This window comes from Carcharhinus amblyrhynchos, chromosome 13, assembly GCF_965287045.1.
Source record: "Carcharhinus amblyrhynchos chromosome 13, sCarAmb.v2.hapA, whole genome shotgun sequence".
Classification (NCBI taxonomy): Eukaryota; Metazoa; Chordata; class Chondrichthyes; order Carcharhiniformes; family Carcharhinidae; genus Carcharhinus; species Carcharhinus amblyrhynchos.
The window spans coordinates 63508455-63531983 of NC_137336.1; the positions used below are offsets into that span (position 1 = coordinate 63508455).

The following is a 23529-nucleotide window of genomic DNA, read 5'->3' on the forward strand; positions in this document are numbered from 1 at the left end:
AGTAGGACAAGCTGAGAAGACTTTTAAGTTAACTCAGGATCTTTGACTTTATTAGAGACAGAACACAAACAGTCTGGGACCACCACATGAATGCAAAGAATAGATTCACTGGAATATCAGGATTGAGGGACTTCAGGTCTATGAAGAATCTGAGATTGATCTCCAACCATAGAACGTTTGTAATAGATTTTGCAGAGGCAGTTAAAGGAAAACTTTCCATTGGCAGGAGGGTTGGCAGCCAGTTGTTGTGGCTCAGAAGGTGGCCATTTGGCCCATTGAGTACATATTCTCTCTAGAGCAATCCAAGGCCCAAATTTAAATTAGCAAAGAACTGGAGATTTTTTTGATGTGAATTATGATTAGGATAATCTTCAAAACATCATGATAGGAAATTTCAATAGGTAATTAGCAGGGTGAGAGAAAGACAGGAATGGGACTAATGGAACAGCCAGCATAGGCATGATGGACTGAATGGCAGCTTGCACTGTATAATTCTAACATTGAGGGACAGGTCTTCAGTACAAAGTCAAACTCTCATATTTGAATATCCTAATTATCAAATAGAAACTAACCACCATAGGTCTCTCATCACTTATCTGGAAAGATACCTTCTAACTCTTGGCCAGCATTCCCAACTTTATGATCCTTTCAGAGAGATTAAAAAATTGCACATGCTGCAAACATCCATCAACCAATTCAGATATACACATCTGACTACCAGATTGATTTGAAGTTTCATCTATGTGGGACAAATTAATTTTCCTTGAAACAGAAAAAAATGACAGATCCACATCGAGCCTTTGCAGCATCCTCCAGTACCAAAAATCACAAGCATTGCATTAAAATCTGAAATGCTATTGCTATGCAAATCATAACCTTAATGTACTAAGTACAGCTTTTAATAGCATTTCAGTGGTTCTTAATTTAAATGGAATATGACATTTCCCTCTTGATATTCGATTACTTATTTAACTAATTGGATCATTCTTGCACTAATGTACTTCTGAAAGCATGCAAGATTCTGCAGCCTTTTGGTACTGAGGCAGACTCAAAGCTGAGTTATGGAGTGTCCTTATTTTTAGGGTAACAGCTCCCTCACACATAATACAGTAATGTCCAACTCGTAACAGTCATGCTCTTACCGTTTTGTTCCTAGGATTTTTTATCTAGTGGATGTGTGAAATTTACAAACCACTTTAGCCTGTGAAAATAGTCAGCAGTAAAACAACATTCTGGCCCAAAGACAGCAATTTGAATAGGGGAAACAGCTGGCTGTAGTAGTGTTAACAGTTATTTGTGGTAGGAGCGACAAAGGTGACTACTAATGTCTTTTTCTAGTCACAAAAGGATTCTGGCACAATTGCATGCTTTTCTGTAATATTTTGGCTTCAGTACACAAAATAAACAATGTGAGAACAGGTGGACTATGTAGATAATGTCACTTAGTCAGGAATAGGAATACTACAGCTCATTAGGTTAGTACAGGGGCCCAGATACTCTGGAGGATAAGGCAGCGGTCACGTTGTGTCCACATGCAGTCCTGGACAGGTGATAGATACTGAGATGACAACTTGATATATCAGTGCTGTAGTCAGGTACCAAGGGTGGGGATAGTTACAGATGAATGTGACAGTACTGAAGGGTGCTACAGCTTAATACAGCTATTGTATGTGGGGGGTGTGCTGGAACTCATTGGAACTGTACAAATGCTGGCAATAGAGATAGAAAGGTGCAGGAATGGGCAGGAAAGTGTTTTTCTGCATAGTCAATAAATAAATATCTAATATAAATGTAAATGAATCAATCTTCCTCGACTAATTCATAACTTCAATTTGACAGTGATGATTTACACTATGTTAACTCTAATTCCCAGAAATGGCTGACAAAGATATTTTCCTATAGGTACTAGATTATTAACGACCTTCCTCCTTTTTTGAGCAGGTGCATGTTCATTAGGTTGCCAGCTGCAGGGGTACCAGATGATAAATGTAACCAGTCCACTCCATATCTGCCTCTGAGTATCATGCTTATTATAGCAACCGATTTAAGAGCTGGTTGATTGCTGAGCTTTGTGCAGCATGGCAGGGATGTTTAAAATCTCATTTCTCAGCCACTGTGGCCCAACTAAATGTCAAATAGTAAAATGTGGTGAACATTATCTCAATATTTCTCCTGGCTAAAATATTTCAAAAGGATCTTGATGTGCAACTTGCATTTTGGAGAAGAGCATCAAGAACTCAGAAATTGGCAATGAAAGGAGTTGGAAGGAGAGGAGAGAGAAAAAAAAAAAATCAATAAAATGCACTTCGTAGCTTCGAATCCATTCCTTAGACAAAATTAACAGGCTGATGGAATGTAAGTGCACAGCAAGTCACTTTACACCGAGAACATAGAACGGTACAGACCCTTCCCTCAATGTTGTGCCAAGCTATGTCAGAAACCAAGATAAAGCTATCCCACTCCCTATCATTCTGGTATGCTCCATCCAATAGCTGCTTGAAAGTTCCTAAAAAGTGTCCGACTCCACTCAGAGTGGTTGGGGTATGGAATGCACTGCTTGCTGTGATAGTGAAGAATCTACCTCAGACATCCCTCCTATATTTCCCACCATGAATCTTATAGTTATGCCCCCTAGTAACTGCTACTTCCACCTGAGGAAATAGTTTCTGAACGTCCACTCCATCTATCCCCCTCATCATCTTATAAACCTCTATTAAGGCGCCTCTTATCCTCCTCCACTCTAAAGGGAAAAGCCCCAGCTCCCTCAACTTTTCCTCATAGACCTACCCTCCAAACCAGGCAGTATCCTGGTAAATCGCTACACTTTCTCCAATGCTTCCACATCCTTCTTATAGTGAGGTGACCAGAACTGCACACATATTCCAAATATGGTCTCACCAAGGTCCTTATAGTTGCAGCATAACCATCTGTTAATAAAATCTAACACACTGTAAGCCTTTTTCACAGCTCTATCCGCTTGAGTGGCAAAAAGTTCTGAACAAAATACATTTCCGACACTTAGTAAAGTTTTGTTTCAGTTTTTTTTTAAATATTGGTTTGTGAAGTCCAGTATTTTGAGTAACAAAAAGTAGTATGCTGAAGGAACCGTGCTGCCCAGGAAGGGACTCCTCCTGCTGTTAAAATCTATTATCTTCATGCCACAACACTTTTATTCTGCAAGTTTTCAGAGATAAAATTCAGCTCTAATGCCTTTTCCATTTAGAAATATAATATTTTCTGCATGTTATCCTTGGTGATCAGATTAAAGAATTGGGTCAAGTAAAGATCAGCATACAAAAGGCAGTTCTTATTCAACAAATTAAGGTGAAGGACCATGGTATGAAACAGACAGACAAAGGTTGCAAGAGGGAGAGACAGATTGTCATTCTCATTTATCTCCAGAATACTTGGGGTGCAAGAGCAGCTTTGGACCATCACAAGATGTCTAAAACTTGACCAGAACATGGTCTCATAGGCCTTTGAGGGCAAAAGTCCTAATCCCTGAAGAGGGAACCAGGTGTGGAAAACATTTCAGATGCAACACGTCAATGGTTAACCATTACGACTCTAAATAATACTTTTGATTTTCAGTCACTTGTAAAATTGATACATTTGGATTCTATTCACATGTTGAGGATTCTATGCAATTTATCTATACGAAAATGAGAGAGACATATAAAATACAAGTCAGTTACAATACTTCTGCTGATAAGATTAAACAGAAATGTTTTGTTAAATTACAATTAAATGAAAACCGTAGAATTACATTTTAAAAATTAGTATAAAAATCATTTAACTTTGAACTTGTGTAAATATAAATTATATGCTTTTTTTGAGGGTGACAGGAATGGTCATGCAAAACAAGAAAACTTAGTTTGCCCAGTTATTTAGATTCTTTACATTTTATTTGGTATTAGTACACTAAGGGAAATCAAAATCTTATGCAATGGTTTCTAGAGACAGATATTTCCCTTATGCTTTGGGGCTTTTATTTCACTTTTTTATTTTTGCAAAAATCTTCAGTAGTTTTGTTTTAATACATCACCACAAATGTGTTATCCTTTGTTTCACAAATCAAAATACTCCAAACACAAATCAATCAAACTTTGTCAGAATTTGGTTGGTGCTTCTCTGTTCATTCCTCCCTCCTCCCAAAATTCAATTAGGTACAGCTCAAAAACTTCACACGTCCACCTTTCCATTTTACTGAAATCCCAGTGGCACGTGGGGGAGCAATATTAATTTTTCATACTCACTGGCACTTTTCATTGAAATGCTCAGGATAAGAATATTACCGGAGAAACCTTTGTAGCTAGAACAGAATTAAACACATTAAACACGGGAAATGGGAGAATGCCAGCAAAAAGCTTCACTCTTCCCATGGAATTGTCTATATGAATCAAACCTCCTGAGTTAGTGCTTTTTAACCTCACCACAAACAGGTTTTACCTCAATCAACATGAAATATTATCTCTTTTTACAAGGAAACCATTTAGGAGACTACAAGGGGGAAAAAAACAACTGACAGCTTTAAGACTACTGAAGCGTGCATTGATTATTTTGATGTAACTATACGTGAAAGCTTTTTATTCTTTGATTCCAATTCAAACAGAATTGCTGAATGATTAAAAAGTGCAGATTGCTAATTACACACTCTCATTTCTTATTTAGGAAACAAATCACTTTTCATTACACTACACTTGAAGTACAATAACTTGCGTCTAATTATAAATGTTGTAAATGGGAGAATTGGCAAGGTTTAGACTAGGTCAAGGCATCTTCCCTCTTTAAACTTCGAGTGGTGAAAGCCTTTTGTTGGAAAAAGGACAAATGCTAAGTCATTAAGGCAATATGAATTATTCATTAAAAAATTTACTTCCACATAGGTTATTTTTCCCCCAAAGTCACAATACAAAGTCAAATAAAGGGCACAAAAGATGGTTTTTAAGTAACAGATTTTAATGAATAGTTTGCTGTAATACATAACAGGTCATGAGTACAAGTGAAACATTTTTTTCCCTCTCTGGCTTGTTGGGGAGAAGAAAAAAGATTCACTGTAGGTGTAGGGCTTGACTTTTGCATCACTAGCAGTGAGTGTCCCTTAGTGAAGTTCCCATCCAACAAGCAGATAACATGGCTTTAATGTTACAGAACAGTGTAATGATTCACCAGTCACCAAGGCAAAAAATGTTCGAAAACCAGAGAGAAAAAAAAGAATGACAGCGTACACATTTTTGGAAGAAATGGAAAACTCTTCACTCGCATCACCTCGGAAACCAGGGCAAGTGTAGCATTAATGCTAGTTTCTGTGAAGAGCAGAGGAATGTTTTGGCTAGTGCACACCTGCAGGGTTCACTCGGCTGAGGCGGGAAAGAAAAAAACACATCTGTACCTGTGCAGGCGAGTGAGTGTAGAAAATAGGTGGATTAAGGTGACTGGTGACCTGTGCACTCACCTATTAGCAATGCGAGATGCCCTTCCCATTCTTTTACCTCAAATCATGAAGTCCCACAACTGCAAAGGGAATATGTAACTGATATTTGTATTTCAGCATTAGAGAGTGAATATTAAAAGAACGGGGGAATTGAGGGAAATTGAAGAATAAAAGCTGCAACTACCACCATTTATTAATTATTAATAAAGACATTTTCATGATAGAAAGAATTTAATTTCCTCTATTAAGACTGGAACATACCACCAAACTATTTACATTCCAGTAATCAGGTTTGTATTTTTGGTACCTTGAAGTAGACCTTTTAATAATTTTGCATTCATTTGTTACATAAAGGATATATACACAAGCTGATTATCACACTGCTGGAAAGACTGATTGTGTCCAGGTAAAGAAGAACAAAATTTTAATTTTTATACTCTGGATTTTAATGATTTTCTAGGGATTCTGACTTAAAGGCCATTAAGATAGGTACAAAAATTATTTTTGATATGAACTGCTTTTCCCAACCCACGTAATCTTCCCTGCCCTGTGATTTCAGAAGAGTTAAAATTCATCAACATTTAAAAAGGCTTTCAGGTGTATCTCACAAACAAGATGCCAATGAAAGGGATTTTACTCCAAGAACCTGTGTTAGGAAACAGACATACACATTCAATAGCACAGATCTTGCCAATTACCAGATTTCTCCCCAATACAAAATATGCCATATTCTTCACAAAACTTGTTCTTTATAGCTATAAAAATTTAAGACAACCTATCTTCACATGTTTCAAGTACTATTTTGTGCAGCCTTCACACCTTCATCTAATTAATGGAGTCTTTCCAACCTTTTCATTTACTAAAGTTGGCAAAATTGGCAAAGGCATCTTGCTTGGATTGCACCACTGCAGGCGTCATACTGGCATTGAGACCCATGGCAGGAACACCCATCCCCATGGAACCTGTCATGGCCATGCCAGTTGGAGCCATTCCCATATTCATTCCCATCATTCCTTGGTTCATCACACCACTCTGAGATATACCCATAGGATTCATCCCTATGGCACCAGTTGCCATCATGTTCGGCATCCCCATGCCCACTGGCACATTGCCAGTCATCATAGGAGGCGCTCCTGGAGGTCGTGGAGGCATCACACTGGTTGGCGAGTTAATGGATACAGCTGAAAAGCTTTGGGCCACGAGGTTCACTGGTTGCTGTGTGCCTGTGAAGATAACAACAGGTCAGTAGTTTTTTTTAAAAAAATTCTGCTACATTTTTCTGTTCCTCTGTCCTAATGTGGCTGAATAATTTTACAGTAGAAATATATTGACATCTCAGAGGTTGGGGTCATTCTAAATAGATGACCCCAGATATTTAGTGATGGGAGACATCACAGACAAAACACAACAATGTCCCTCTTGAAATCTAGATATGCAACTTACTATTAAAAGTCACAGATAGCATGAGAAGAAATATTGGTTGCTTCCCAAAACCATTCCCAGGCACGGTTGGGCTACGAGTCCAATTGTAGCATCACCCCCCCCAAAGCACAGGAATGTAGACTCCTGCTTTCTATTTCTCAGTACAACACTGGACAAATATCATAACCATTCCTTCATAATTTCCAGGTCAAAATCCTGGAATTCTCTATCTTTTGTTTAGATATGTTCGTGGGATGAGTATATCGCTAGCAAGGCCAACATTTATTTCTAAATCCCTGATTTTTTTGAGAAGATGGTGGTGAGCTGCCTTTTGAAGCAGCTGCAGTCCGAGTGATGTATAGATACAACCCTGGTGTTGTTTGGCAGGGAATTCCAGGATTTTTACCTAGCAACAGTGAAGGAGCAGCAAGTCAGGATGGCATGCAAATTGGAAGGAAACTGGCAAGTGAAGTTTCTGTGCATCTGCCACCCTCGTTTTTCTAGGTGGTAGCACTCAGTAGTTGAGAAGATGCTATTGAGGAAACCCTGTTCAGTTCCTGCGGTGCATCTTGTAGATGGTACACGTTGTTGCTACTGTGGAGGGAATGTTTTAAGGTAATGGATGGGAAGCTGCATGTTTTGTCCTGAATGGTGCTGAGTGTTAGAACTGGTCTAATCCAAGAAAATGGAGAGTATTCCATCATACTCCTAACTTGTGCTTTGTAGATGGTGTTCAGGATTTGGGGGAGTCAGGAGATGAGGTTTGGCCCAGATCAGCTTCTGGTTAATGGGGACAAATTGTCCCTAAATTATTCTCCCCTTAATCTGGTTTCCAATGTGGGTACCTTAAGCACAGATATGGGTCGAGGGTGGAGGAGGAAAAACACATTGTTAAGATGGCAGCGTGGGCTTGTTGGGCCAAAGGGCCTGTTTCCCGTATGCTGTGTTGTGTGTTGTTCTTTGTTCTAACCTCCAGGATATGGGTAGTGGGCAATTCAGCAATGATAACACCATTGAATGTCATGGGGAGAAGGTTAGGTTCTTTCTTGTTGGAGATGGTCATTGCCTGGCACTGGTGTGGCAGGAATGTTACTTGCTACTTGTCAGCCCAAGCCTGAATATTGTTCAATTGCCTGTGTCTGAGGAGCTGCTAATGGTATGGAGCACTGCAATTATCAATGAACAGCCTACTATTGGCTTTAAGATTGAGGCAGGGTCATTAGAGGTAGCTGAAGATAGCTGAGCCAATGGAATTTCTGCACTAAAAGAACTATAGCGATGCACGGCAGGTCACTAATGTTTCATCATCTCTAGAGATGGTCAGTAAGTGCAACCTTGTCCACGTCCTGAGAATGAATTATTAAAAATTCATGCACAGCATTTTAGGATTTGGGGGCGATGGTTCCTTCAGAAAAAGCATGAAATTATGATATTTGAAGATGGCAAATTATCTTTGGAATGATACTCAATGAGTCAGTTGTTATTTCCTATTGAACTACAGCCCACTGGGCACTGGGATTGAGATTTCCTAAACTCATTCCACTTTGGATCCTGATACAATGCAAAAACAAAAAATGGTCATTTGGCCTGATGAAAATCAACTCTAATGGCATCTCTTTAGTTTGATCTGAACTAGCCCTAGGTCTTTGGAGCAAAAGGGTTCCATGCTGCTCTGCCCTGGAGGCTGCAGTAGCACCTACCATCTAGTAATAGTTCGTAATGAGTACAATGTCTAACTATAACAGTGCTCAATAAACAAGTTAGAGAGATTTGAATCCCCACCTCCTATTACTGGGTTGATAGAATTCCTACAGTGTAGGAGGAGGCCATTCGGCCCATCAAGAGTGCAGTGCCACCCCCCCACCCCATCATATTCCATATCTTTCTCATGGTTAATCCATCTAGTCTACACATCTTTGCACTGTAAGGGATAATACAGCATGGCCAATCCACCTAACCTTGGGCAGCATGGTGGCACAGTGGTTAGTACTGCTGCCTCAGTGCCATAAGCCCAGGTTCGATTCTTAGCTTGGGTCACTCTGTGCGAAGTTTGCACATTCTACTCATTTCTGCGTGGGTTTCCTCTGGTTTCCTCCCACAGTCTGAAAGACGTCTGGTTAGGTGCACTAACCTGAACAGGTGCCGGAGTGTGGCGACTAAGGGAATTTTGCAGTAGCTTCACTGCAGTGTTGATGTAAGCCTTACTAGTCACTAATAAATAAACTTTAACCTGCACATAAGCATATATTGGACATAAAACTGATATGAACAGGAAAAGGATCACCTCCTCCACTCAGTTTCCACCTAGAACATAATTTTGCATTTGCATGTCTTTAACATTCCAAATGTATGGATGTAGATAGATATTAAAAATACTTTCTAATGAAGATTATGTACGGTATTCAACTGAAGCACAGTTACAGGGCAGGCAATAAGACCACCAGGACATGCAGATCAACTCAGTTCCACTTTTAAAGTTAGTGTCTTATTTTTCTTGCATTATAAACTCCTATGAACACAATTACAGTGAGAAGTTTACATAGGCAATTTCCATTATAAATGTGGATGCACGAATTTACAGGGAGTTCACACAAAGGTAAAATTTTAAATATCAATAATCATATACAAAAATAAGGGTACAATCAAAATGCAAACTTCTTAAAACAAGTAGCCTATTTTATCTTGACTAGTATCTTATGGTTTGTTTTCACTGCCAATATTCTCTCCTTCCTGGTTACATTTTCTAAATTGCAACCTAACCAATACATGACATCACAGCCAAGCCTGAGCCTGGTCTCCAATTAAGTCCAGATATATTGCTGTCCAGATGGCTTGATTCTCAACCTGGAGGGGCACAATCCTAGCAGATTCTTCTATCTTTAGAGGTTTTGTGACTATTGTAGCACTCTAATGGCCAAACTGAAATTGGCTTACTCTACACCAAAGATAGACCTGTGACCTTCTCATTCTATAGCTGTCATGCTGGACAACCTGTCCTAACCAACTAAGCTGCTGGTGGAACCCCTACAAGTATTTCAACCAGCTGCATAAACCTTCAACTCCTGTATGGATTCCCCATGCTGGATTGATGGATGAAAACCGAGTATTTCTTCCATATTAAGTATCTAAATCATTCCTGTAGCAATTAACAATATCCCTGGATGACTGCAATAAAAGACTAAGTTTAATTATTTTACATCCAACTGCTAATTAACATCTATAGCAAATATATGTTTAAATGGGTTATTCCCTCTGTTTCCTCAATCCCCAAGGATGCCACCTCTGTGGGAACTCCATTGACTGAACAGAATCAGTTCAAACAGCACTGAAAAACATAGCAGTTAGAAACTATGCTGATTCTTAAATAATCTTTTAGTGGGATCCAAGGATGTTAGTTCCCTGCTTGGATTGTTGCTGGGACTTTTCATAATTGAGAATAAATCCCAGCTCTTGAATTGTTTACTTCAGGGCTATGATGGCAGGCTCAGCCACACAGCTCTGAGGAACCAATCTTCTTGAACATGGAACTATTGCATCCTGAGCTGTACTCTTCACGCAAAGGAACTTTATGAAAATACTGGCTACAGAGAAGCAGAAGTTCAATACCTCATTTAAAATTGTGCCCCTAGAATCCAAAGCAGCAAAACATGTACTAGTATTCACATTCTTGCGTTTATAGACCACAGGCCATTCAGCCTCTGATCCTTGCCAGTGCATATTCTGCAAGCAAGCTTCCTCACACCCTTCTGTCTAATTATTAGCCTATCCTTCTATTCTTTTCCCTGTCATGCACTTATCATTTCCCTTTACATAGCATCTATGACATTCACCTCAGCTACTGCATGTGACAGGAGTTTTTGGGGGGTTATTCAGGAGGCACCACAAAAATTCATCCCAAGGAGGAAGAAACATGCTAAGTGAGGACAAAACATCCATAGCTGACGAGGGAAGTCAAAGACAGCATAAAAATGAAACAAAAAATGGGTGATTCCTCAAAGCAGCGAGGATGAGTGGGAAGCCAGAGGAGTGGGAAACCTTTAAAAGTGAGGAGAGGATGACTAAAACAGCAAAAGGGTTGCCCGGGGTGGGGGGGTGGTTCCTGAAACTGAAAGGTCTGAAGGTGGATTAATCACCTGGACCGATGGACTACACCAGAGCGTTCTAATAGAGACAGCTGAGGAAATTGTGGAGGCATTGGTGGTGATCTTTTAGGAATCATTGGAGACAGGGAGGATCCCAGAGGACTGGAAAGTAGTGAACGTAACACTGCTGTTTTAGAAGGGAGGGAGGCAGCGATTATAATTATAGGCCAGTTAGCCTGAGTTTGGTCATTGGCAAGATTTTAGAGTCCATTATTAAAGATGAGATCGCAGAGTACCTGGAAGTGCATGACAAAATAGGACTGAGTCAGCATGGCTTTGTCGAGGGGAAGTCATGTCTGACAAATCTGTTAGAGTTCTTTAAGGAGGTAACAAGGAAATTAGATAAAGGAGAACCAATGAATATTATTTATTTAGATTTCCAAAGGGTCTTTGACAAGATGCCACATAGGAGACTGTTAAATAAGTTAAGTGCCCATGGTGTTATGGGTAAGATCCTGGCAGATAGAGGGTTGGCTGACTGACAGAAGGAAGAGAGTGGGGATAAAGAGGTCTTGAAGATGGCAGCCAATGACTAGTAGTGTGCCTCAGCGATCGGTTCTGGGACCACATCTTTTCACAACATACATTAACAATTTGGAAGGAGGAATTGAAGGCACTATTGCCAAGTTTGCAGATGATACGAAGATTATGGAGCAGGACAGACAGTTTTGAAGAAGCAGGGGGGCTGCAGAAAGACTTGGACAGGTTATGAGAAATGGCAGATAGAATACAATGTGTAAAAGTGTGAGGTTATGCACTTTGGAAAGAGGAGTGGAGGCACAGACTATTTTCTAAATGGGGAAGTGCTTAGGAAATCAGGAACACAAAGGGATTTGGGAGTCCTCGTTCAAGATTTTCTTAATGTTAACGAACAGGTTCAGTTGCCAGGAAGGCAAATGCAACGTTAGCATTCATGTTGAGAAGCTAGAATACATTAGCAAGGATGTACTTCTGAGGCTATTTAAAGCTCTGGTCAGACCCCATTTGAAGTAATGAGAGCAGTTTTGGGCCCTATATCGAAGGAAGGATGTGCTGGCCTTGAAAAGGGTCTAGAGGAGGTTCACAAGAATGATCTCTAGAATGAAAAGCTTGTCATATGAGGAATGATTGAGGTCTCTGGGTCTGTACTCGTTTCAGTTCAGAAAGATGAGGAGGAATCTTATTGAAACTTACAGGATATTGCAAGGCCATGGATAGACTGCTCATGGAGAGAATGTTTCCACTAGTAGGAAAACACTAGAATCAGAGGGCACAACCTCAGGCTAAAGGGACGATCCTTTAAAACAGAGGTGATAAAGAATTTCTTCAGCCAGAGAGTGGTGAACCTGTGGAATTCATTGCTGCAAAGGCTGTGGAGGCCAGGTCATTGAGTGTCTTTAAAACAGAGACAGATAGGTTCTTGATTAATAAGGGGATCAGGGGTTTCGGGAAAAAGGCAGGAGAATGGGGATGAGAAAAATATCAGCCATGATTGAATGGTAGCGCAGACTCAATGTGTTTTAAGTTAGAAAACTGCTGAAAAGTGTTAAGGAGGAACAAATGGAAGAGGTCCATACATGGATGGATTGGCCTACACTCATTAACTGACCAAGGATGGATGCTGATGATGAAATGAAAACCACATGGTTTCGGGAAAAAGGCAGGAGAATGGGGATGAGAAAAATATCAGCCATGATTGAATGGTAGCGCAGACTCAATGTGTTTTAAGTTAGAAAACTGCTGAAAAGTGTTAAGGAGGAACAAATGGAAGAGGTCCATACATGGATGGATTGGCCTACACTCATTAACTGACCAAGGATGGATGCTGATGATGAAATGAAAACCACATGGAACTGTGAGGAAAGAAATTATCTTCGTGCAGTAGCACAGAATAGGAACAAAGTAATGGACAGTTTCATCAGATGACTGACTGCCGGTTCTCCAAAGGATTGTGTTTCGAACTTTTGTACTTTACACCCTGTAATAGAATGAATAATTGTGAGTGAGCATCAAATCACTGGTGCCACCATACTGGTTGGCTTGTCACGCTCATATATTGCGGCAATTTCCTCATTCTATACACTGTCTGGTAAAGAAATTTCCTTTCAATTCCCTATAGGATTTAGTAGTGACAGTTTGTATTCATGGCTCCTGGGTTTTCGACTTCCCATCACTGGAAATATTTCCATTGCCCTATCGAGCCATTTCACAATTTAAAAATTGTATGTGTATTGAAGATTCTTCCCAATTTTACACAGAATGCAACCAACCCTCAAACCAGTATGGTACAGCTTAATAATTTTTCCACATATACATCCAGAATAAGACAGGAAACACAGCTGGTTCGGATTTTACTGCTTCCCACTGTATAAACACTAAAAGGATATTTTCGAGAATGGGGGATACCAGAATAAAGCCGTGATAACAGAGGTTTACAGCATGGAAATGAATCCTTTGGCCCAACTTGTCCATGCCGCCTAATTTTTAACCACTAAGTTAGTCCCAATTACCTGCACTTGACCCATATTCCTTTATACCCAACTTACCCATGTAACTGTCTAACTGCTTTTTAAAAGATAAAATTGTACCCACCTCTACTACTGCCTCTGGCAGCTCATTCCAGACACTCACCATCCTGTGTGAAAATACTGCTCCTCAGGACTGTTTTGTATCTCTCCTCTCTTACCTTGAACCTATGTCCTCTGGTTTTAGAGTCCCCCATCTTTGGGAAAAGATGTTGACTATCTACCTTATCTATGTCCCTCATTATTTTATAGACCTCTAAGATCACCCCTAAGCCTCTTACACTCCAGGAAAGAAAGTCCTAGTCTATCCAGCCTCTCCTTGTAACTCATACCATCAAGTCCACGTGTAGAATCATAGAAACCCTACAGTGCAGGAGGCGGCCATTCAGTCCATTGAGTCTGTATTGACAACAATCCCATCTAGGCCTATCCCCATAATTCCATATATTTACCCCGCTAAGCCCTCTAACCTACACGTCCCAGGACACTAAGGGACAATTTAGCATGGCCAATGCATCTAACCAGCACATCTTTAGACTGTGGGAGGAATCCAGAGCACCCAGAAAAAACCAAAACATGGGGAGAACGTGTAAACTCCACACAGACAGTGACCCAAGCCGAAAATCAAACCCAGGTCCTGGAGCTGTCAGGTAGCAGTGCTAATCTTTCTGCCACCATGCTGCCCTGCATCCTAGTAAATCTTTTCTGCACTCTTTCTAGTTTAGTAATTTCTTTTCTATAATAGGTGACCAGAACTGTACACAGTATTCCAAGTGTGACCTTATTAATGTGTTGTACAACTTCAACAAGATGTCCCAATTCCTATATTCAATGATTTGACCAATGAAACTAAGCATGCTGAATGCATTTTTCACCATTTTGTCCACCTGTGACTCCACTTTCAAGGAGCTATGAAACCATACTCCTAGATCTCTTTGTTCAGTAACTCTCCCCAATGCCTTACCATTAACTGAATAGGTCCTGCCCCGATTTGATTTACCAAAATGCATCACCTCATACTTATTTAAACTCCTTTTGCCACTCATCAGCCCACTGGCCCAATTGATCAAGATCCCTTTGCAATCCTAGATAACCTTCTTCACTGATCATTATGCCACCATCTTGGTGTCATCTGCAAACTTACTAACTATGCCTCCTAAATTCTCAAACAAATCATTAATATAAATGACATATAACAGTGGACCCAGTACTAATCCCCAAGTCACACTGCTGGTCACAGGCCTCCAGTTTGAAAAACAACCCTCTGTCTTCTGTTGTCAAGCCAATTTTGTATCTAATAGGCTCTCTCACTCTGGATCCTGAGAGATTTAGCCTTATGCAACAACCTACTATGTAGTACCTTGTCAAAGGCCTTGCTGAAGTCCACGTAGACAATGTCGACTGCACTGCCTTCATCTACCTTCTTGGTTACCCCTTCAAAAACATGGTGCAGTGATGCACATCCTTGCTTACAGGATAACAGAGGCAGAACTAAATGATTCATGGAAAGCTTTGGTGAAATCAGATAGTGCAGAATCTAAATATTTGAGATAGGGAATGTATCCAATTCGACTCTCATAATACAAGTCAGGTCACATTCCACAATAATTTTATGCCAATTCTGAATTGAAGGATACTTATCACTGATCCTTGAACAAAGGATTTTTTTCATGCTGCTATTGTAAAACCTCTTCCATTAGCATCAATTATCTTTTTATCTAGGAGTATAGAAATACAGACAGACCTGGGAGTGCAAGTGCACAAGTCTCTGAAGATGACAACACAGGTGGAGAGGGTTGCGAAGAAAGCTTATGGTATGCTAGCCTTTATAGGAAGGGGTATAGAGTACAAGAGCTGGCGTCTAATGCTACAGTTGTACAGAACGTTGGTTAGACCGCATTTGGAGTACTGCGTCCAGTTCTGGTCACCTTACTACCGGAAGGATGTGGAGATCCTGGAGAGAGTGCAGAGGAGGTTTACCAGGATGCTGCCTGGTATGGAAGGACTGGGTTATGAGGAAAGATTGGGTAAATTAGTGCTCTTTTCCTTAGAAAGATGGAGATTAAGGGGGGATCTAATAGACGTGTATAAAATAATGAAGGATATAGATAGAGTAAACAGTGGCAGGCTTTTTCCTAGATTGGAGACAAATATCACGAGGGGCTACAGGCTTAAGGTGAGGGGGGGGGGAAAAGAGGTATAATTTGTATGCTAGACAGGGTTTTTTTCCCCACACAGAGGGTCATGGGGGTATGGAATGCACTGTCAAGGAAGGTGGTGGAGGCAGGCACGCTGGACTTGTTTAACGTTTACTTAGATAGACACATGAGCGAAACAGGGATGGAGGATTATAGAAGACTGTTTTAAATAAGGATCAGAGTCTCAGAACATTCCTGGAAATCAACTGTTACGTGTTGATGTTTTTCTCTTTTACTCCGCAGGTGCGTCGGTCCACCTTGTTGTCTAATGGGGGGCATGCACACGGTGGGTCGTGCATGGGCTGCTCTTGGATGTTTCGAGAGTAGCCTCGTACTTCACGTCGTTTGTGTATGCTTTAAACTGGACCAGCAGATGGGCACCACAACAACTCAGTGACTATCACTGTTAGCTGTGCAGATACATGGATTTGGACCACTGTCTGTGGGAGTTTGCGCATTCTCCCTGCGGTTGCATGGGTTTCCTCCAGGTACTCCGGTTTCCTCCCACACCCCAAAGACGTGCTCTTCGGCTGATAGGTGTAACAAATTGTCCCTAAATTATTCTCCCCTTAATCTGATTTCCAATGGGGGTACCATAAGCATTGACATGGGTCAAGGGTGGAGGAAGAAAAACACATTGTTAAGATGGCAGCACAGGCTCGTTGGGCCTGTTTCCCGTGCTGTGTTGTTCTTTGACCCAAAGTTAAAGGATCAAACTCCAAGACTGTTGGAAATCTTCTCAACATCTTTAACAATTTTAAACTGGTAGGATTTGATTTTGACATAGGACCAGAAGCAATGCAATTGCTTCCCATGCACTTCTGGCATAACGAGGATGTACTATGATCAAATTTGTCTCTTAAGCTTGGAGTAGCATGCAGCTGGTGTAATATTTTAACCCGAGTCTCCTTTGTTCTATTACAAACTGATATTTTATTGGCACATTCCCAAATATTACCCCTGTCCCATCATCAATATTCACTGCCAGGTCTTTTTCCCAAAACCACAGAGTGCCCAATATATTCTCACAGGATCCAGAGCATAACGTATCATAAAATCTGCTGATTAATTGCTTAGGCTCCACAGACAACAGAATTTCTTCCGCCAGGGAAATCTTAGCATCAAGAAGAATAGTTGTTTTTTTAAGGATAAAGTCCAAGTTGCAAATATTTATAAAAGGAGTACTTTGGGATATCAAACTGCTGACATAGCTGCTCAAAAGATAACAGGGAGGCACCAAACACATCACCCAACAGCTAAGACCATGAAACCTGGTAGGAAATCGGATTGCCCTGAGTAGGAGAAAGAATGGAAGCTAGGTTAGATCTTCTCTCTAGCCCACAAACCATGCTCCATGCTTTCACAGTATTAATAATAGGAAATGCTCCTTTAGGAAATAATAGGAAAGACTCAATTTATGAATATTTGCAACTTGGGACTTTAACCTTAATAAAACAACTATTCTTCTTGATGCTAAGATTTCCCTGGTGGGAAAAATCCTGTTGTCTGTGTCGTTTAAACAATTAGTCAGTGCAACCAGATCGGGACAATATCCAGGCTTGGGCTGACAAGTGGCAAGTAACATTTGCGCTACACGACTGCCAAGCAATGACCATCACCACCACCAGTTGACATTCAATGGTGTTACCATCACTGAATTTCCCCCCACTGTCAACATCCTTGGGGTTACCATTGACCAGAAACTCAAAATGGATTCATCACATGAACACGGCAGCGACAAAAGCAGATCAGAGGCTAGGAATACTGCGGCATGTAACTCACCTCCTGACCTCCCAAAGCTTATCCACCATCTACAAAGCAAAGTCAGGAGTGTGATGGAATAGCGGTTAGCACTGCTGCCTCGCAACGCTAGGGACCCAGGTTTGATTCCCAGCGTGGGACACTGTCTGTGTGGAGTTTGCATGTTCTCCTCGTGTCTACATGGATTTCCTTCGGGTGCTCTGGTTTCCTCCCACAGTCCAAAAGATGTGCAGTTTAGGTGCATTAACCATGCTAATTTCTCCCTCAGTGTACCCAAACAGGTGCCGGAATGTGGCAACGAGGGGATTTTCACAGTTACTTCATAGCAGTGTGAACATAATCCTACTTGTGACTAATAAGTAAATAAACTTTAAATTTTACTCCCTATTTGCCTGAATGGGAGGGGGGGAAGCTCCAACAACAGTCAAGAAAGAAGCTTGTCACCATCCAGGACAATGCAGCCCGCTTGATTAGCACCACATCCACAAACATTCAATCTCTCCACCACTGACACTCAGTACACACTGCTGCTACTATCTACAAAATGCACTGCAGCAATTCACCGAAGATCCTTAGACAGCACCTTTCAAGCCCACAACCACTTCCATCTCGACGGACAAGGGCAGAAGACACTTGGGACCATCATAACCTGCAAGTTCCCCTCCAAACCACTCACCATCCTGACGCTGGATCAAAACCCTGGAATTCCCTCCCTAACAGCAGTGTGGGTCAACCTACAACAAGTGGACTGCAGCAATTCAAGAAGGCAAGCTCACCACCACCTTCTCAAGGGTGACTAGGGGTGGACAATAAATGTTGGCCAGCCATCGACACCCATGTTCCATGAATGAGTAAAAAAAAAAATCACACTTGCCCAACACAGCCATGGAATGTCTAAGAAACAAAAGGGATTGTAAAGGGGCATGAGGACTGGCTAGCTTCAATACTAACATCAGTTTGGTTAAAAGCAGCAACACCATTCCTGCAAAGTGTAATTTTATGTTGCTTATCTCTACTAAGCAAATATCTGGTAGTCATGTCTAATTGTTCCGTTAGGAGTCCAATAGCTACTGCAAACAATAAACGGGATAAGAGACATCCCTACTTAGTCTCCCTTGCAAGAAGTCTCCTCAAAACTTATGCAACATATATATCAAATAACTCCATTCCACCCTATTGAAGGTATTCAAGGAAATCACCAGTCCATCTATAGCATGCTTTTGGAAAGTCTGGATAATATTAAGTAGTCTCCTAACATTATTACACAAATTTCCGCCCTTTATAAACCCGTCTGGTTGTCTTGGACAATCGTAGGGAGGATCTTTTCCCACTGCATTGCCTGGACCTTAAGACAATAACGTCAAATCAACATTTGAGAGAGCTGGGCCTCTAAGGACATTGGTCAGGATTCTTATCCGATTTCAAGGTTAAGGGAATATTTGCTTCATGAAGCAACTGCACCAGCAGACCCGCTTCAAATGAATAATTATACATTCCAATTAACAAATCCATTAACAAATCTTTAAATTGCCATCAGGCCCCAGAGTCTTACCACTTTGAAGTACCCTCAGGGTGGAAGGCACTTCCTCTTTAGGAGTAGAGGACACTCAACGTTAATCTCAGGTCCTCCAAGATAGTGGAGAGTTTAAGGGAAGAACAGAAATGCTCCACAAATGACACAGCATCATCAGCTTGATCCATTTTACAGGGCAACATAAAAACCCTTAAAAGCCCTGTCCCCTAGTCCTCCAATTACCCTTAAAATTTAGTACTGAGGGAATGACCATGGAGTTAGCTAACTTCCTGATATGGTCTAGGGGATTAAGGGTTAGGGGGAGAGGGCTGGAATGTGGAACTGAGCCACGACAGATCAGCCATGATCTTATTGAATGGCGGGGCAGGCTCGAAGGGCTAGATGGCCTACTCCTGCCCCTATTTCTTATGTTCTTATGAAGGGGATCATGAGTGCCCATGATTCTTCATAATGAACTTCCAAATGTTTCTGTTATTTTGTTTAATTTATTGTCACATATATTGGAATATACTGTCTGAAGTCTCTTTCCTTTTAATCCCTCCCTCAATGACAGTATTGTCACACCATTTCACCAGATTCTCTACCCTCTTTCCTGTCTTTCATTATTTGAGACCTGATCCATTACAGTGGTGTCATCAGCAAACTTGAAAATAGTTGGAGGGGAATTTGGTATACAGTCATAAAGGAGTATAGTAAGGGACTCTGGACACAGCCTTAAGGAGCACCGATGATGAGGATAATCGTGGAGGTGTTGTTGTTGTCTATCCTTACTGAATGCGATGTGTGGGTTAGGAAGTCTAGCATCCAGTCACAGACAGAAGAGCCAAGCCTTAGCTTACAGAGTTTGGAGATGAGTTTTATTGACATAATGGTCTTGAAGGCTGATCTGTAGTCAATAAATAGGAATCTGACGTAAGTGTCCTTGTTGTCCAGGTGCTTCAGCGTCGAGTGTAGAGCCAGGGAGATGGTGTCTGCTGTGGATGTGTTGCAGTGATAGGCGAACTGAAATGGATCCAAGCAATCTGCGAGGTTGGAACTGATTCATGCCATGATGAACCTTTTGAAGCACTTCATAATGATGGATGTCAGAGCCACTGGCTCGACATCGATCTTCAGCCTTCCCGTCAAGGGACTCTTATTTCCAGTTAAGAGGGTTATGTTCTAAAGCAAGGCCTTAAAAAGCCACAGATTCCGAAGTTCTATTCTCCCGAAGGCAGAATCATGCCTTATTACTTCTGCTAAATTGCAATGTTTTCTTTTAAGAAATATAATTACAGGAAATAAATGACACTGCTGCGATCACCTATGTTGCCTACCCCTTACTGCCCTGAAATGGCGATGGCAAGCTTTTGTTGATGATCTTGCAGTGGAGTTAGGTGGAGAATTCTAAGATACTGACCCGACACCAATGAAGAAGTGGTGCTAAATATCCAATTCAGGATAGAGAGAGATTTGGAAGGTTCATATTTTCATAATATCCCTGTTCTTGTCCTTCTGTGTAGAAGTCAGATGGTCAGGGTGAGAAGTGCTGTTAAATTAAGGTGGGCAAGTTGTTGCAAGGCATTCTGTAAAAGAAACATTCAACAGCCGCAGAATTCTGGTAGCGGAAGAGCTGGACACGGAGTTCAATGGTGGGGAAACTGATAAGAGGACGACTTTATTTTAAACGGCGTTAAAACAATTATGGTTGTTCCTGGTATAGTTTGGGGAAGGAGGTCACACGTGCCCCTGATTCTTCATATTCGTCTACCCAGAGGAGTTCATGGATATCTCAGCAGAAGTTAATTCTCAGTGAAAGGGGATAATACCCATGAAGGTGGTTATGAGTTTCTCAACAACGAGGATTGGGAATAGAAAGCTAAGCTCATTAGAGATACTGCTTAAAGTAATATTTGGCAAGAATTCCTAATGATATTTACATTTTATTTCAACTATTTTCAAAGGAGGATAGCCCAAAAGGTGCTGAGTAACACTTGAATTGCTTCAGTAAAATAGTCCCAGAGATGGGATTCTAAGTTGAGAGGGGAGCCCCTTGTTACTAAACTATGGTCATTTTCTTGGAGATACCCCAGCCGGAAGTTAGCTCTTGCAGTGGCAGTAGGAGATGGAGAAAATTAAAAGAAGAAAAGATAGCTGAAAAATTGAACAAACACATGTAAATCTACCAATGCATGGCAATCACAGGCTTGTGCTGCATTAAACAACTCTGACCTAAAGAGATATGGACAGCAAATATAATAATGCAAACATTGCATAATGTAACTGAAAAACAAAGAATATGCATTCCAAAGGTTGAAACACTAACAGGTTCAAGTTTTCCTGCAGATGGATTTATAACTGTATTGTAAACATAGAGAGTAGATCTTGTTCTTTGATTAAAGCAATTATTTCAAACAACTCATTATCCCCTTCAGGCACTGGCAGCTCTGGAGACCAATTCAGAATGATGCATTTGTGCCACTAGATTAACAGCACATCACTATGTTGCTGACAAAACAATTCTGTGTTCCCAGGTTTTAAGAGGATTTACTGAGAGGATTTTCAGACTACTCTGCATCTAGAATCATAGAATCCCTACAATGCAGAAGAAGCCATTTAGTCCATCCAGTGCGCACCAACTCCCTAACAGAGTATTTTAGCCAGGCCCTCTCTCCCTGCTTATCACTGTGACCCCACACAATGACCATTGCTAATCCCATCTAATCTACACACCTTGGGACACGAAGGAAGAATTTAGCATGTCCAATCCACCTAACCTGCACATCTTTGGACTGTGGAAGGAAATCAGAGCACAGAGGAAACACTGAAGACACTGAGAAAGTAGAAACTTCACACAGTCACCCAAGTCCAGAATTAAACCCAGTTTCTTGAGTGCGAGGCAGCACTGCTAACCACTGCTACATCATTTAGCTTCTCCTACACACCGTGTTTGGTCTACATTACGATGGAGAGGTTTTTACTGTACAGGTGCTATATTAAATTAACAAAATGCCCCAAAGCAGTTCATAGAGGCACTATAAAACAGAACATGACACTGAATGCCATAAACAAATTTTAAAGCAGAAAACCAAGTCAAAGTAGCATAGTTTAAGGAGTGTCTGAAGGAGGAGAGTTAGAGGTTGACAGGCTTAGGGAGAAAATTCCAGAGCTTTGGGTCTAGGCAGCTGAAGGTATGGCCATCAATGGCAGATTTAAGGGTTGCAGGGCTGGAGGAGATTATAGAGGTCGGAAGGTTGCATGTCATGGACCAAAAAAAAGATGAAAATTTTAAAAACCATGGTGTTGTTTAATTAGGAGCCCATGTAGATCAGTGAGCAGAGTGATGGATGAACAGCAGTTGACACAAGTGTTGAATGACCTCAGGTTTACAGAGGATAGCATATGGGAGACCCAGGAATGTGTTAGAATAGTCAACTCTAGAAGTTACAAGAGTTTCAGCAACAGAGGATGTGAGGTGGGTGATGTTATGGTGATGGAAACAGGCTTTTCAGTGATGATACAGATATGGTTGAAAGCCTATCCCAGGGTTCAATATATCATCAAGTTTGCAAACAATCTTGTTCCATCTCAGACAATTGCCAAGGAGAGAGAGTGAGAGAGAATTGCTGGTGAGGAACTGGGGCTTGTGGCACAGACAGTGACAATGACTTCAGTTTTCCCTCATATTTAATGGACTTGTTTTATTGGTTTAGAATGCCAATTGTCTGGAAGAATTATATCCAAAAAATGTAACCACAATCTAAACACTAGGTGATATCCACACATGTTCTTTCCACATGTGGAATTTTATCATGGAGCTACAAGTCTTTTTATGGGGATTCATAAGTCTGTGATAGCAGTTGCATTTAATCCAGCTGATGATAGCATATTGCAGAGGTAAGGATGCAAAGATTCAGGCTGAACCAAAAGTCTGAGGGCCTCCTAAGAGCTGCCACTGAAATCAATGGGAGATGCAGATGTCCACTCATTGGTCTGGGTTTGATGAGAAAGCTGAAGGGAAAAATCCATAACTTTGAAAATCCCTGGTGGAGCCCTGTGCTAACACTATCTGAGGAGTTTTTTTTAACATTTTACGAATATTACATTTGATTAGTTTCAGATCAACTCCTCTGCAGACAATTATAAAGGGGTTCAAAAATAAGCACCACTTAAAATCTATTAATTGCTAATAATTGGAGCCCCAATTGGGATCCTTGCAAATTAGGCTTTTGTCTTTGCAATATTTTGTTTTAATGATTGAAAAAATCCACTCTCAAAGAATAAAAATCAGAATACATAGCTCACATCACTTCTGGCATGACAAACTTTCATTTGCTTATGCAGCTGCTTACACCAATATAATCTCACCAAAATGTCTCAAAGTACTTAACAGAATGAATTGTTTGTTGTGTCTGCAATGTGGACAATGCAGCAATGTAGACAATGCAGCAATGTAATGTTTATCCAATATAGCTAACAAAACTGTTACAATAAGAAACTATAGAAGTCCAAGTAACGCAGTTCCATCCAGTTATCATGCAACCTTGTGCAATGT

General features: G+C 40.8%; 1 protein-coding gene across 3 annotated transcripts in view; it reads right to left on the reverse strand.

Moving 5' to 3' along the window:
• Positions 1 to 4938: 4938 nt before the first annotated feature.
• The window catches only part of clint1a (clathrin interactor 1a), a 185030-nt gene continuing 166439 nt past the window's right edge, over positions 4939 to 23529 (reverse strand). For all 3 annotated transcript variants that reach the window (XM_080201773.1, XM_080201774.1, XM_080201772.1), the window contains exon 12: positions 4939 to 6657. In XM_080201773.1, coding sequence (XP_080057899.1) covers positions 6287 to 6657 — 371 coding nt within the window. In that variant the 3' untranslated portion in view covers positions 4939 to 6286. The remainder of the gene's footprint in view (positions 6658 to 23529) is intronic.